Source organism: Vanellus vanellus, assembly GCF_965231255.1.
Source record: "Vanellus vanellus genome assembly, chromosome: 1".
Taxonomy (NCBI): Eukaryota; Metazoa; Chordata; class Aves; order Charadriiformes; family Charadriidae; genus Vanellus; species Vanellus vanellus.
The window spans coordinates 118,659,478-118,672,180 of NC_138905.1; the positions used below are offsets into that span (position 1 = coordinate 118,659,478).

The 12,703-nt window shown below is 42.5% G+C and overlaps 1 protein-coding gene across 1 annotated transcript; it reads right to left on the reverse strand.

The window, feature by feature from the left end:
- Nucleotides 1-4,524: 4,524 nt before the first annotated feature.
- On the reverse strand, nt 4,525-8,007 carry DNAJC28 (DnaJ heat shock protein family (Hsp40) member C28). Its single transcript, XM_082497712.1, has 2 exons — nt 7,663-8,007; nt 4,525-5,886 (listed from the first exon to the last, which is right to left on the reverse strand). The coding sequence occupies exon 2, from the start codon at nt 5,831-5,833 to the stop codon at nt 4,715-4,717; it is 1,119 nt and encodes a 372-aa protein (XP_082353838.1). The 5' UTR covers nt 5,834-5,886; nt 7,663-8,007; the 3' UTR covers nt 4,525-4,714.
- Between the last annotated feature and the right edge of the window lie 4,696 nt (nt 8,008-12,703).

A 12,703-nucleotide genomic window follows, 5' to 3' on the forward strand; every position in this document is an offset into this window, starting at 1 on the left:
GCCAACCACAGGCGGCAGGAGGGACCGGCGCAAGCCCCGCCTCTTTTCTGCCTGGGCGAGGGGGGCCGCCGTCGGGCGAGGGGAGGCCGCCGTCGGGCGGGGGGGCGGGGTCCGCCTGGCCCCGCCCCCCGCCCCACCCAGCGCCGGTCGACCCGGGAGGGAGCGTTGCTGCACGTTTCGGTTGCGGAGCGGATGTGAATCCGTGTCGGCTCGCAACGTGCCCAAAACAGAGCGCTTGACCCACAATTTTCTGCCCCTCAATGAACTCCGCTCACACTTCCCCCGCGCGGGATTCGCTTCTCCTTTTTTTCTGGCTTTCTGGCCTGTTTCTTGCCAAGGCGTTAGGAAAAGAGCCATAGCGGCACCTTTGGGAAGAACCACCGTCTCCGAAAATACAGACTGCGGCCAATTACACAAGGTGGGCTGTCGAGATTTTAGAGGTACCATGGCAAAACGCTGCGGTTGAATTTAATTTAAGTCCTGGAGTTAGTAACTGACCCAGTCCTCCCTCAGATAACATAAAAAAGTCCAGAGTCAGGCTGAAAAGGGAGAAGTAGAAATTTAAGAGTGGAACAGGATGAGCAAAAAAGAAAAGAGGAAGGCGTTTCAAGGAAATTGCTCAAGAACAATGAACAGGAATGTGGGGCCCCAAGTGAGAAAAGGAGCACTGAGAGAAAGGCCCACAAAGATGACACCGAATGGCACCAGAATATTAAGTTTCTCATTAAAAGGCAGTTAAACTGTGACCCCATGAAATCCTACTCAAATTTAGAAGTTGTACCCAAAGCCACCTACTCTTTGTTCCCCTCCTTTTTCCCTTCAGTTAGATGTGCTCACTGTGTTCTACACTGCTTTCTCCACGACCACCACAGCCTTGGGCAGGCCATTCCCCATTTCTGCATGGAAGTCTAGTAAAATCTATAGGACTCAGAAGATGGTTCCTGTTCATCCTGCTTTCCACCCTACGGCAAGCCAGTTCCACCAGGTCTGGAGCTGAGCCACAGCCGCCTTCTGAAGCAGCTCCTCCTTTCTCACTTTATCTGGCCCAGGGAAGAGGTTACCCACTGCGGAGAGGATCAATATCAACAGTGGTTTCTCAGTCGTAACGCTCAGCACTGTACCGGAAAGAAACAGTTTGTAACAAAAGTCTTGCCTTGCTGCTCATTGAAGAGGAGGATCACAGCCATTTTTGATAGTAATTCACATGTGCCCACTCGCCAACCCTCAATTCCTGTTAATGCATGTGCCATCATCTTCTCACCCACATCTGGAAGCACCACACACTGTCTCCTTTCCCCCAAACCTCTTCCCTCCTTTCCAGGCCCTTCCTATCACCCGTACCACCCCCCACACATGTGCACAGCCCTTTCTGTTCCCTTACTGGCTCATCCCAGCTGTGGGAAGGTAAACTGGGTGGTTGCCACATCCAGGGAAACACAACTGGAAAAACAACTTCGAGGGAGATGCCACACATCCCCTTCTCCCCCGCAGCGGCAGTTTCTCCCACTAAGAATAAAGATTTACCACTTGTCTTTGTCCATACAGCGCTTGCTTCTCCTGACTTTTATTCCTTCTCCTCCAAGCCTTCTCCGTAACTCCACTGTCATCCTGAGAGCCATTATTACTCCGGAACAGAAAGATATTCAGCAGCCTCAACATCTACAGCGTCTGCAGAAACTCTTCAGTTTCTAGGACAGCCTGGGCCATTATTTCAGACAGCCTACAGCTGTATGACTTCTTCTATCAGAAAGCACCAAAAAAATGTATAATTGTATAGCTTGCTAATAGCACTTGAAAGAGCCATCAGAGATTGTTGGGCAAGGAACAGATTCCTCACCCTGAGAAAAACTGATACCTATATTAATATATCCTAATAATAAATATCAATAATATTTTGTCTTCGTAGTAAGACGTCATCTAGATAAGCCTCTCAAGCCACAAGACGTACGGTAATTAGACCAACATATAGGGAGTTCTGGGAATAAGTAACATGTATTTGTATCTGGAATCAGCAATGATTTCATCCTTTTGAGGTCAGTAATAAGATAGCAGTTATCAAATTCACATTAACAGTCTAATGCCAGATAGCAAAATGACTTCTGAAGGCCATTCTCTCCTGGGTTTTTCTAATTTGTATGCAGTACTTGGTATTACTTGTTCTAGAAGTACTGACTAAATACTGCTCTTAAGATTTTGAGCTCAGAGCAACAACAACAAAAAAATAGACCAGCCTTGCAGAACTATACTCCTCCACACATCTGGGGAAAATAAAAATCTAAATTAGTTTTTTCATCATCATTGCCATAAATGTTGAAGAAGTGGATTTTTGTGCCTGGCAATTTTTAATAACAACAGTGTAAGGCCGATTTAAAGTGCTGAGAGTCAGGTCACATCTACTCCATTTAAAACCAAGTAGTTTTAAAAGGAACATAAAAATCACTCAGTGTGCTGACTCATCCATTACGGCAACTTAAATATTTAAACTGCTGATACTTATCTTCATTGTCAGCCAAAGTGGATTCCATCAAAGCTGGGTTTATTGCAATCTGGTTTCTATTTACTCTTGTGCAATGATTTCAATTCGCAATTAGCTCTTTTTAAATCTGTCACTGGATTAATTTAAACAACAATTCAGATCCAATTCCTGTAGATCATAAAGAGAATCAAAATCTGATCTTTTTAAGAGCACTATGTCAAAGGACGTCCATAAAAGTATGTTTAAGTTACTGTTTTCATTAAAAGCAAGAACACATAGATAAATCATTGAAATAAACAGACATTCATACACACAGCTGCTAAAATGAGTGGGGAGCTTATAAGGACAAAGCCTTCTGGCATTGCCTGGTCTAACACCATGATCTCAATGAATCACACCAATGTCACAAAGGAAAGGACAGCAATCTGAGCTCTTACCAAGACCCCAGCAACAGAGGACTGCCATGGAATCCGATTTTTCTCCCTGAGCATTTAGATTGGGGCTACTTATATGGCAGACCAAGACCACACACACATTTTGTTGCCACTTCACCACTATATAAGACTTAACTCCTGTGCCTGCAAGACACCCATTATTTCTTACCATCTTTGCTAACTTGGAGAGCCACTGAAGAGTACGTTAATTACTGGCTGGCCCAACAGGATCCACACACCACTAGTGTACCCCTGCCTCCCAACTAAATCTCAGCAGAAAGGAACTAACAACCACAATCCAATCCTTTCAGCTAACACCTGGGCAGGGCACAGCACAAGCATCCCAGCGGCATGACCTAGGGGCAACACATCAGTCTGCACATAATGACGTGCTTTTTACTTTTACCACCTTAATTCCTGCAAAAAGGAATCTGAGATTAGCCCTGTTTTCTAAAACATGACAAACGCCTCACCATTATTACTTACTGCCATATCACAAAGGCTTGAAAGACCTAGAGTGTTTACTAATACATAAATTATATTCAACTATATTACTAGATTATGTAATACCCTCTGACAAATGATACTTCAATTAACCCATTCTGCCAACAAAAATGTTCTGCCTGCATGTTAAGATCTCATTTAGATGAGCAAGAGCACAGAGACCAGAAGGAGCACATGCGGTGTTACCTGCCCAAAATTAAACGCATTAACACAGCTTCTGTCAGTGCTGGGGCATCTGCCAAAGGACAGTGGCTGCCATCATCATCTAGCTTCCATTTCTGAAACTCTTGAGAGTGGAAATTCCCCCTCTGTAGCACACCAGAGCCTGTGGGACAACTTCCTACAGACTGGCAGGGCACAACGCAGCTCCTGCACAGGCAAAGACAGCGACAGCCTGAATCAGAGGGGCATGAGGGAGGAAAGGGGCCCACACAGAAACTATATATTCAGTGACACCTTTTCAAAGGCAAAGTCCTCCAGGAAAATCAGATTGTGTGGGGAGACGAGAGGTTACTAAAGATAAATAAATCTTTGGTATCGTGGAGATTTCTCCAAGCCATTGCCGCAAAACATTAATAGTACAGCAATATTTCCTAGTAAGTTCTTTGATGCCAATATTCTAAGATTGCTTTTGAAAATCAATATTCCTTTCTCCTCTCACCTCCAAAATGCTCTGTGACTAGGATACAGTTTTGGCCAGTCTTCTGTATTTGCTCAGATGCTTTCCGAGACTTCCTTGTGTGTTAAAAGCCAGATCCAAAAATGGACCTCTGCAGAATGTACAGTCCAAGTCCAGACATCCAGAACCCTCCCTTCGTTCCCATTTAACCTTGAAGAGATGAATGTAATTCTAAAAAAATGCATGAAACCTCTGAACAATTTATGAGCTGTAAGCATTTAAATAAGAAAGGATAAAGGTCAAACTTAACAGGGCACACCACGACTTTTACTTCCACTTTTGTCCTTAATGTGTTTTTCTTATGCCTGTTTCACCTTTTGAAGAGATAACAGACTGTAAGTGATTAAACTCTTTGCTAAAGTGAAGCGTTAGTTTTGATTTAATCAGAAGTAAAATGAGCTGCAAGAGGATAACTGAATTTATTTGTTCCTTAACAATATTCACAAATAAATCAATTAAGCACTTGCAAATGCACATCAGACAATCCAATTCCTTTTAACTGGTGTAACAGTGGACAGCTGGATTTTACATTTTCAGTGTACCTGAAATTTCTCTAGTGCTACAATTTTCATTAATAAAGTGCATTCAAAATTATGGCAAGACAGACAAATTAGTATTATCTTATTTCAGTGTAAGGTTTAACCACTTAAATAGAGAAGACTTCCACCCAAACCTTTTAACATTTTCCTCTTCATTTTCCTTTGTGTCTGAATTGGAAGTCTCTCTGTTTTCCATCAGAGCTTCGTAAGCCTTTTGTGCTCGAAGAATTTCTTTGTCTGCACTGAAGTGCACCATTTGTCTGCTCAGAATAGGAACGACTAAATTGAAGTTGTCAACCCTTTTGTTTAACTTCTTGATATCTTCTATAAATTGCTCACAAATACGATTCCATTGCTTTTGCCTGTACGCTGTCATTGGCTCTCCAACCTGACTTCGAGATGCCACTATATTCTTCCGTAACCGCTCAATAGTTTCCCGTATTTCTTTCTGCATCAGGATCCACTCTGGCTGGTATCCATTGTCTATCAGAATCCTGTTCAAGTTGTGAGTCATAGGGTCGATATGTGGACAGTCTGAAAATTTCTGCAAAGGTTTTCCTTTGCCACTGAGGTTGTCAAAGTCTCCTTTCGCCATCGATTCCTGGATGAGGTCCTCAACCAGCCGTTCAACCGCCTGCGTTATTTTCACCTTTTTGCTCTGCCTCACATCTTTGGCTTTCATTAGGTCAGTCCCAGCGTACTGGCTTTCAAGTCTCTGCTTCCGGTACTCCAACACTTGTTCAGTAGCACGGTCTACTCGAAATTGCATGTATTGCTTTTCTCTTTGGCTTGGTGTCCCAAAGCCAACGCCTTCAAAACTCAAGTAGTGTCTATGCTGTGGTGCTTGTGATTTGAACTGGTCTTCCTCCTCTTCATTATTCTCATTTGAGTTCTTTTTGGTCGCCACATCACTCAGCACGACTCTGTATGCTTCTTCTACTTTCATAAATGCTTCAGAATCAGCTGTGGCAGAACCGCTGTCTGGATGGTATTTTTTGGCAAGATTTCGGTACGAATTTCTGATATCATCAAGGGAACAACCTTCCTCAAGCTCAAGAACTTTGTAAGAGTCCTTGATGTTGCGTTTAGGTTTGTAACCTGACAACATTCTGTTGCCACAAATGTAGGGAAACGGCTTCAGGTTTCTTGGAATCATTGCTTGACGTACCATTAAATGAAGCCCTATGTTGTTAGTCAGCATGACACAAAGCCACTTTATACTTCTTCAGATGCAGCTACATTATAAACAATGACCTATAAACACATTTTTATAAAAATTGTGTTAAATACGCTTTTTAAAAGAACTTATCATGACTTAAGTCTTATCTTTAACTTCTTATATGATTTAAAGAAATCCCTAAAAAATTTCAGAACAGTATACAATGTTCTTTTACAGACCAATATTGAAATCTGCATTTCTTATTAATTACTATTGAAGTAGTAGTAGTACTATGTAAATGAAAATTAATTCACAATCTAGTTTTCTCCTGGTATAGCAACAGTAGCATAGGTTTGGCTTGCACTGCAAAATTCCCAAAAGGACAAAGCTTTATGGCCTTTCCGCAAACTCAGTGCAATGTAAACTGGAAATATGTTTTACATTGAGCAGTAACTACTGAAACAAATCTCTCCCTTTTCCTTTATACACTGACATTCAGCCATCAGCTGGATTTTCTATTCACATATATCAATGCCTCTAGATGTACTACGTGGTGCACTCGTGAAGGATTTCATTACCGTACCCTTCTGGTATTTCACCGCAACAACTGAAGTAGCATTCAGATTATAGATTCATTTAAATTAACTCTTGTACCCTAACCTCCTTTTTTGTGCCAGGTAAGGTTATAAATTTAGAACTCTGAACAGATCAATAGCAGGCTCTATCTCATCCTGTCAGGAATACCAGTGCCTCTGAATTATTTTGGGAAACAGCAAAAGGAATACCTTCAGCAAATGACAACATAGTCATAAGTCTTCCCATAAAATCAAAAGTAGAAAAACATCATACAAATGGCACACACAATTTACACATCAGCTAACTTCTCTTTATTAATGAAAATTCTACGACAAATGCCGCATACATGGTGCTAAAGAGTCTCCTTTTGCAGATTCATCAGTGACTGCAACACAGCCTTTTGCTGACTTCCTTTCCAAACAAAAAACTAGGTTAAATCAAGGTTAAGGAACAAATAGTGTTTATATGTTCTGCATATACCAAACAGCCCTTCTGCACTAACCCACCTGAAAAGGAGGGAAAGGAGATGTGCTTGGGACTGGATGAAAGACTGGATCAATCCTGAATGTTTTCAGTTGATTTTGATCCAGGTAAGGTATTAAATCAGCTTGTGGTTGTGACCTTATCAATACTTTTTTTTAGAGCTTTTTTCTTTTTTTGGTTTATGATACAGATTAGCGATTTCTTTCCTTCCAGGTGGTTGGCAAAGGTAGTAATTTAGTTCCATATGGCCATAAAACTCCACTTAAATGGAAAGATCAACAAATACACTGTCGAAATCCAACAAACTGATTGGGGGCAGACCTTCTCATAGTTCTGTAGATTTGACTTTAATATATTTGTGCTTAAAAAAAGAAACTGTATCAAGCTCTATGTATAGCACTCACCCCACGACACCCAAGGGTGCCAGCTGGGGGGGGGCGGTGTTACTCCCCAGCCGTTGCAATTCGGCTGGACCCGGTGGGGCTCGGTAAAGGGGGGGGGGAACAAGGCCGAGGAGGGCAGCGGGACGAGGAGGCCTTCCCCTCCGCGGCGTCCCGCTGCCGTCAGAGCCCCAACGGCTGCCCCCCAACCGCCGCCCTCGCGCGGCCTGCGGGGACAAGGGCGGGCTCCCGCCCCTGAGGCGACACGCCACAAGAGGGCTGAGGAACGGAGTTACCGGCATGTCGCCGTCCCCCTCCCCCCCCCCGTTTAACAGCTGTTTATGTGGGGCTGGGGGGTGTGTATGTGTGTGTCCCGCACCGCGACGCGCTCTTCTTTGCCCAAAGCCCCGCCGCCCACCACCCCCGCCTCACCTGGTCCCTGCCGCCGCCCGCCCTTCCCCCTCCCGCACAGCGACGCGGGCCCGAGGGGGCGCGGCAAGCGCCAGCAATGGAGGAAGAGGAGGAGGAAGGGCGACTGCTTTTACCCTTCGCTCAAGGACGTCTCCTCACGGCAGGAGGAGCGCGCCCGAGCGGGGGCGCATGCTGCCGGACCGCTCACCAGCGGAGGGAGCCCCCGGCCTGCCGTTGCCCAGCATTGCCGCCGGGCGGGGGGGAGCGGGAGGGGCGTGTTGCCAGCGCGCCTGCGCGGGTGGAGGCGGTGGCCCGGCCGGCTGGCGCATGCGCAGTGCAGCGGGGAGGAGGTCTGAGGTGTGAGGCCCGGAGGTGTCCAACATGGCGCTGGCGGTTAGCGTGCCAACGGCCCTCGGTGAGGGTGTATGGGAGGCACGACTCTTATTATTCTTTTTTTTTTTCTTTTTTAATGCATATGCTTATACATGAAGGCCTTAACTGCTTTTTAGCCTTCTCTGGGTGAATTCCACCTTAGTATAATACCATAAGTCAGCAAAAAGATAACTCTCACTAAGACTCAGTTTGGAGTTTTAGAAAGCAGGTATTCTTTATTGCAGCCCTGGACGCACAGGGCATCACTCCACATAGTGTGCGCACCCACTTGTTCAACTACAAAGATTATATGCAATCAAAATACACATATTCATTAGATTTCTGAGAAATTATTAACGTATTCATATTATTTCCGTAACTCGTTAATATATGCAAATGTCCTTGACACATGCGCATTTATGTCTATTGGTGGTCTTCCAGGGCTTTCTGGTGGTCATCAATAGTTTTCCTCACCGTGTACGCTGAATGAACTCTGTCTTTGCACATGCTCAGTTTGCCCTTTGGCCTAATTAGATGACACTTAATTACACAAAACTAGCTCATTCTAGCATATACTCCTTATCTACTCTCTTCAAGGCTACTGTGTCTCAAAACTTCCTTTTATCTACCCAAGCATAGCACCTGTTCGACCTATCTGCTTGTAAAACATCCTGAAATTTGGCTGTATTACTCTGGGGAGGGAACCATATGTGCTTCATCTTGGTATCAGTAGAGGAAAAGTTCCCCTGCCTTTTCACAGGCTTGTGATATGGCTTCCCCTGCAGCGCTTGCCCTGACAAAGGCTTGGTCTCTCACAGTGTTGTCCTTGCCCGTAATGCAGTTGCCAAAATGCTGTGAGTGCCTCCCAAGCGGCTGCGCTAGCAGCAGGGTAAGCTGGCATTTGGCTGAGCTCACCCAAAAAAACTGCGACCCGGAGCTCCCGGCCTCTGCTGCACTGCTGCGGGGCAGGTTAATGATGGATGGTTTTTCCTGTGGCCTTCCTGCATGGCATCAGCTGGCTGCCAGGCAATGGCAACTTCAGCTAAGGAAACCCTGAGCCGAGAAATGGTTCTCATATTCAGCCTTGAAAGGAGGACCCAGATGCAGGCCCAGCAGATGGAAGACAAATAGCAAATTCATTTCCTCCCTGAACACCAGCATCTATTATTAAAAAACAAACAAACAACCAAAGCCCTTGTGTTTTTTATTAATGGTACTTGATGGGGTTGTTGTCCCTAAATAAAGGTTCTTCATGTGGTGTGCAAAAACCAATCAACACATTGAGTTGAGATACTCGTCTTTATTTCAGTTCTGCAGAATCGAGTGCCAGGAATTTGACAACAGCCTACACACCACACAGTTCTGATGGTCCAATTTTTATAGTGATAAGATAGAGCAGATTGGTGAGCTACAATTCCTTTACCATCTCTCATCATAATGTTTTTAAAATTTTGGGAGATCCCCTTAATTAGGTTGTTCATTATTTACAAGAGAGCACATGTTTTAGTGTTATAATCTCCTAAGGCTCCTCACAAGCACACTTTTACCTAGACTCCATTCTGAAGACTATACGTCTTGTCATCCTATACTTAGATCGGAGACCAGGAGTGTAGTCCCTCCATGGGTCTTGTTTGCCTTCAGTAAGCTCTCGGTATGGTAATCCTTCAACAATTCAATTTCTTTGATCTAAGTTTTAAGTTTTGGTTAATTGTTTCTACATCTAATCCAGGTGCAAAAGGCTTAATTAAGTTTTAATTTCAGGAGTTCAGACCAAGTTCAATCAAAATTCTGTTACAATTTTATACAAAGCACTTATGTAACTTTTTAACCATATTCTTTTCATTTTCAAATAAAATAATTGCAATACAAATTGACCCGCTGGAATCAATACAAGTTTAAATTACCTTCTTCCGGCCAGTCATGTAGCAGAGAGAAATTTCAGGGCTGCACAAGTTCTGTTTCTGACCTAAATTGTTACAGCCTCCTGACTATAAGAAAAAATTCCAGGAACTGTTGCAAAAGAAAGGAAATTTTATTCTTGTTTTGTCTTATAAGAAACAGGACTCTTCTTTCCTTGTAGTGGTTTACTGTTCAGTCACAGGTAGAAAATATGAAACTGTGAGTTTGCAAATCCAAGGCAGCCAACAAATCCTCGGTAAGTGGTGCTTAAGGCTATTGTTGCAGTCAAGTCTCCTTAAACTGGGAGGTTCCAGTACAGCATCTGTCCAACAGTACACAAGCCGTTAATTCCATAGCATTTTTAAGCAAACTTTGCAGATTTCCTTTAAAAATTGTTCTAGTGCTGTGAAAGGAATGAGTTGTGTTTCTATTAACGCATTATTTTATTTCTTGTTGCCTGATTTTAAGACACACAGATACTGTGCATTGCTATGTTGGGATACATAAATTTTGTTTTCAGTGAAGAGTGGTAGCACTGCAAGCTTGCCAAATGTTAACCAAAGCATTTCAATTACTGTTATGAAAGGATTAGGCTGTTGAAGAGGATGGTGTAGGAACCAGTGGAGGATAAAATAACACCTATTATATACTTTGTATCTCTGGCACTGCTTGCATTAAATTTCTTCAAAAGGTAAAAAGGGTAGTAATTAAGGGGGGTACAATTCCAGTGTGTGCTAGATATTAAAATAACCTTTATATATACATCTAAAGATATGTTCCATTACAAAGAATAGTTATGTGGCAGTTACGTGAGCAGGTTTTAACTGAGTGCTTCTGTTTAGCTGTAGACCATGAAAGCGATGTTTTATTTTTACAAGTTGTCTTTGAGATTCTTTACTTGTCAGAGGATACAAAATTTCTCCTAACACGAGAACTGAGCAATGATCTCAGCTTTCTGATACCATATTTGTAGCTTCTTTCTTTTTTCCCCTAGGGTTGAGTACTATTAACATTGTAGGACTGATTGCTGGGGAGGAGTTGTTTTTGTTGTTAGCTAAGGCAAAATGGAAAGAAAGGAGAATGGTCCATGCCTCTGAAGTCTGCGGGGAGGTCTGTTTTGAAGGGCGGGTGGCATTAAGGGGATCCTGCAGGGGATCTTCCCGTTAGATAGGAGGATAAAAGGGGACAGGGCAGCATGCAGGTCTGTCTGCTTCTTTCACCTACTCACCCTTATCCTTGGCTTTAGGAGATCAGAAACCATTGGGATCTGAAGGATCTGGAGGACTCCTCAGCTTTTTGTGTGGACAAACAGCAGGATCTGACACGGTAAGGAAGACAATTCAAATGAGATGTCCCTCTCTACAGCCTTTCCTCTAGGACCATCTGTCTTACCAGCTTTTCTTCCAGCACACTTTTGAATTGCTTTGCAAAAAACGTCTTTAGTGTCATCACTATGATGTGGAATGGAAATGTGCATCTTTTCCACAGGGTAGGAGGCACTGCTTGGTTTTACTGTGCTCCCAGTCAGGAACTTTAATTTATTCTGCCTTAGAAAACTTCAGTGAATTGTGAAATTATAGTTAAAGGAAAAACTAATTTTGCTTTTAAACACACTTTGCTTTTTATTAATAACAGTTGGACGATAGTGCCTAATGAAGTTTTGTAGAGAGCATGTTGATGTCTTTGTTAGAGATAGAGCAATTGTAGCCTTTTACTTTTAAGTTCACAACAACTTCCTAGTGACTCCAGAATTATTTGTCAAGCAGTGACAAAAGGAAAGACAAAGTGTGACATATTGGATAGTTACTCAGTATAAAGACTTATAAGTCTTTTGCAAGGAAATCAGTCTGGCGATTGATAAAGCATTAAGCATATGCTCTGTGTTTATATGCCTAGAGCACAATACCTAAAACTTAAAATTAGTCTCTTGGATAATTCACAACAGTCTGTAATCCCCAGGGACAGGCTACTTGAAGTACTTACATTGTACTTGGACAATTTAATAATTATGAAAATATATATAGTTTAACTTTATTTTGTTGATATTAAGACGTCTTAATACTGTCTCAGGAACTTGAAAGATGATTATTGATTTATCACAGTACTATGAACACCTTTTCTGAAGTACTATACCTCAGTGTCACCATTTAGCTTCTGTTTGCCTTCAGAAACTATATAATGAACTCAAACCAATGATTACAGTTTCTTGGGAAAAGATTGCTGACATATTGCTTGCAAAGCTGGTGGTTTATGGTGTCTTTAATTTATTATCTGTTTCCTGGGTATGGACTAGTTTATGCTATTAGCATCTTCATTAAAGGTCATGTTCTGGGGTGTTTGTTCTTTCTGACATTTGTCCACATTCAGCACATGCGGAAAAATTAAGTTTGTAGATGTGACCTATGTTATGTATGATAATATTTCTGAAATAAATCAAAACTAATTTGCCTAGAAATATTATTGAGGAACTGTTTTAAATGTCAGTGTGCTAGTGAAATTAACAGTTGGTTTTTTTTATTGAGCATGCCATTCTGCTGAAGTTCCCCTCTCAGCAATCGTCAAAGTATAAAAACTGTTCTGAAAACTGTCTTTGCCATTTATTACTGAAGATGTTTACACTCATAAGAGTTCCTAGATTGACCACAGTGTTCAGTTTGAAATATAGTTATCTGGTAAGTTATCTACAGTGTTTGTATGAAACTCTGTCCTGTCCTGAGTAGTTGTGCAAAAGACCCGATGATACCTAGGTTATTTCAGTGTAGATACTTAAGAGAGGAAAGCTTGACTATGC

What these genes read in the sequence shown, in the direction of transcription:
- DNAJC28 (XM_082497712.1), bottom strand. Translation starts at nt 5,833, where the DNA reads ATGCTGACTAACAACATAGGGCTTCATTTAATGGTACGTCAAGCAATG.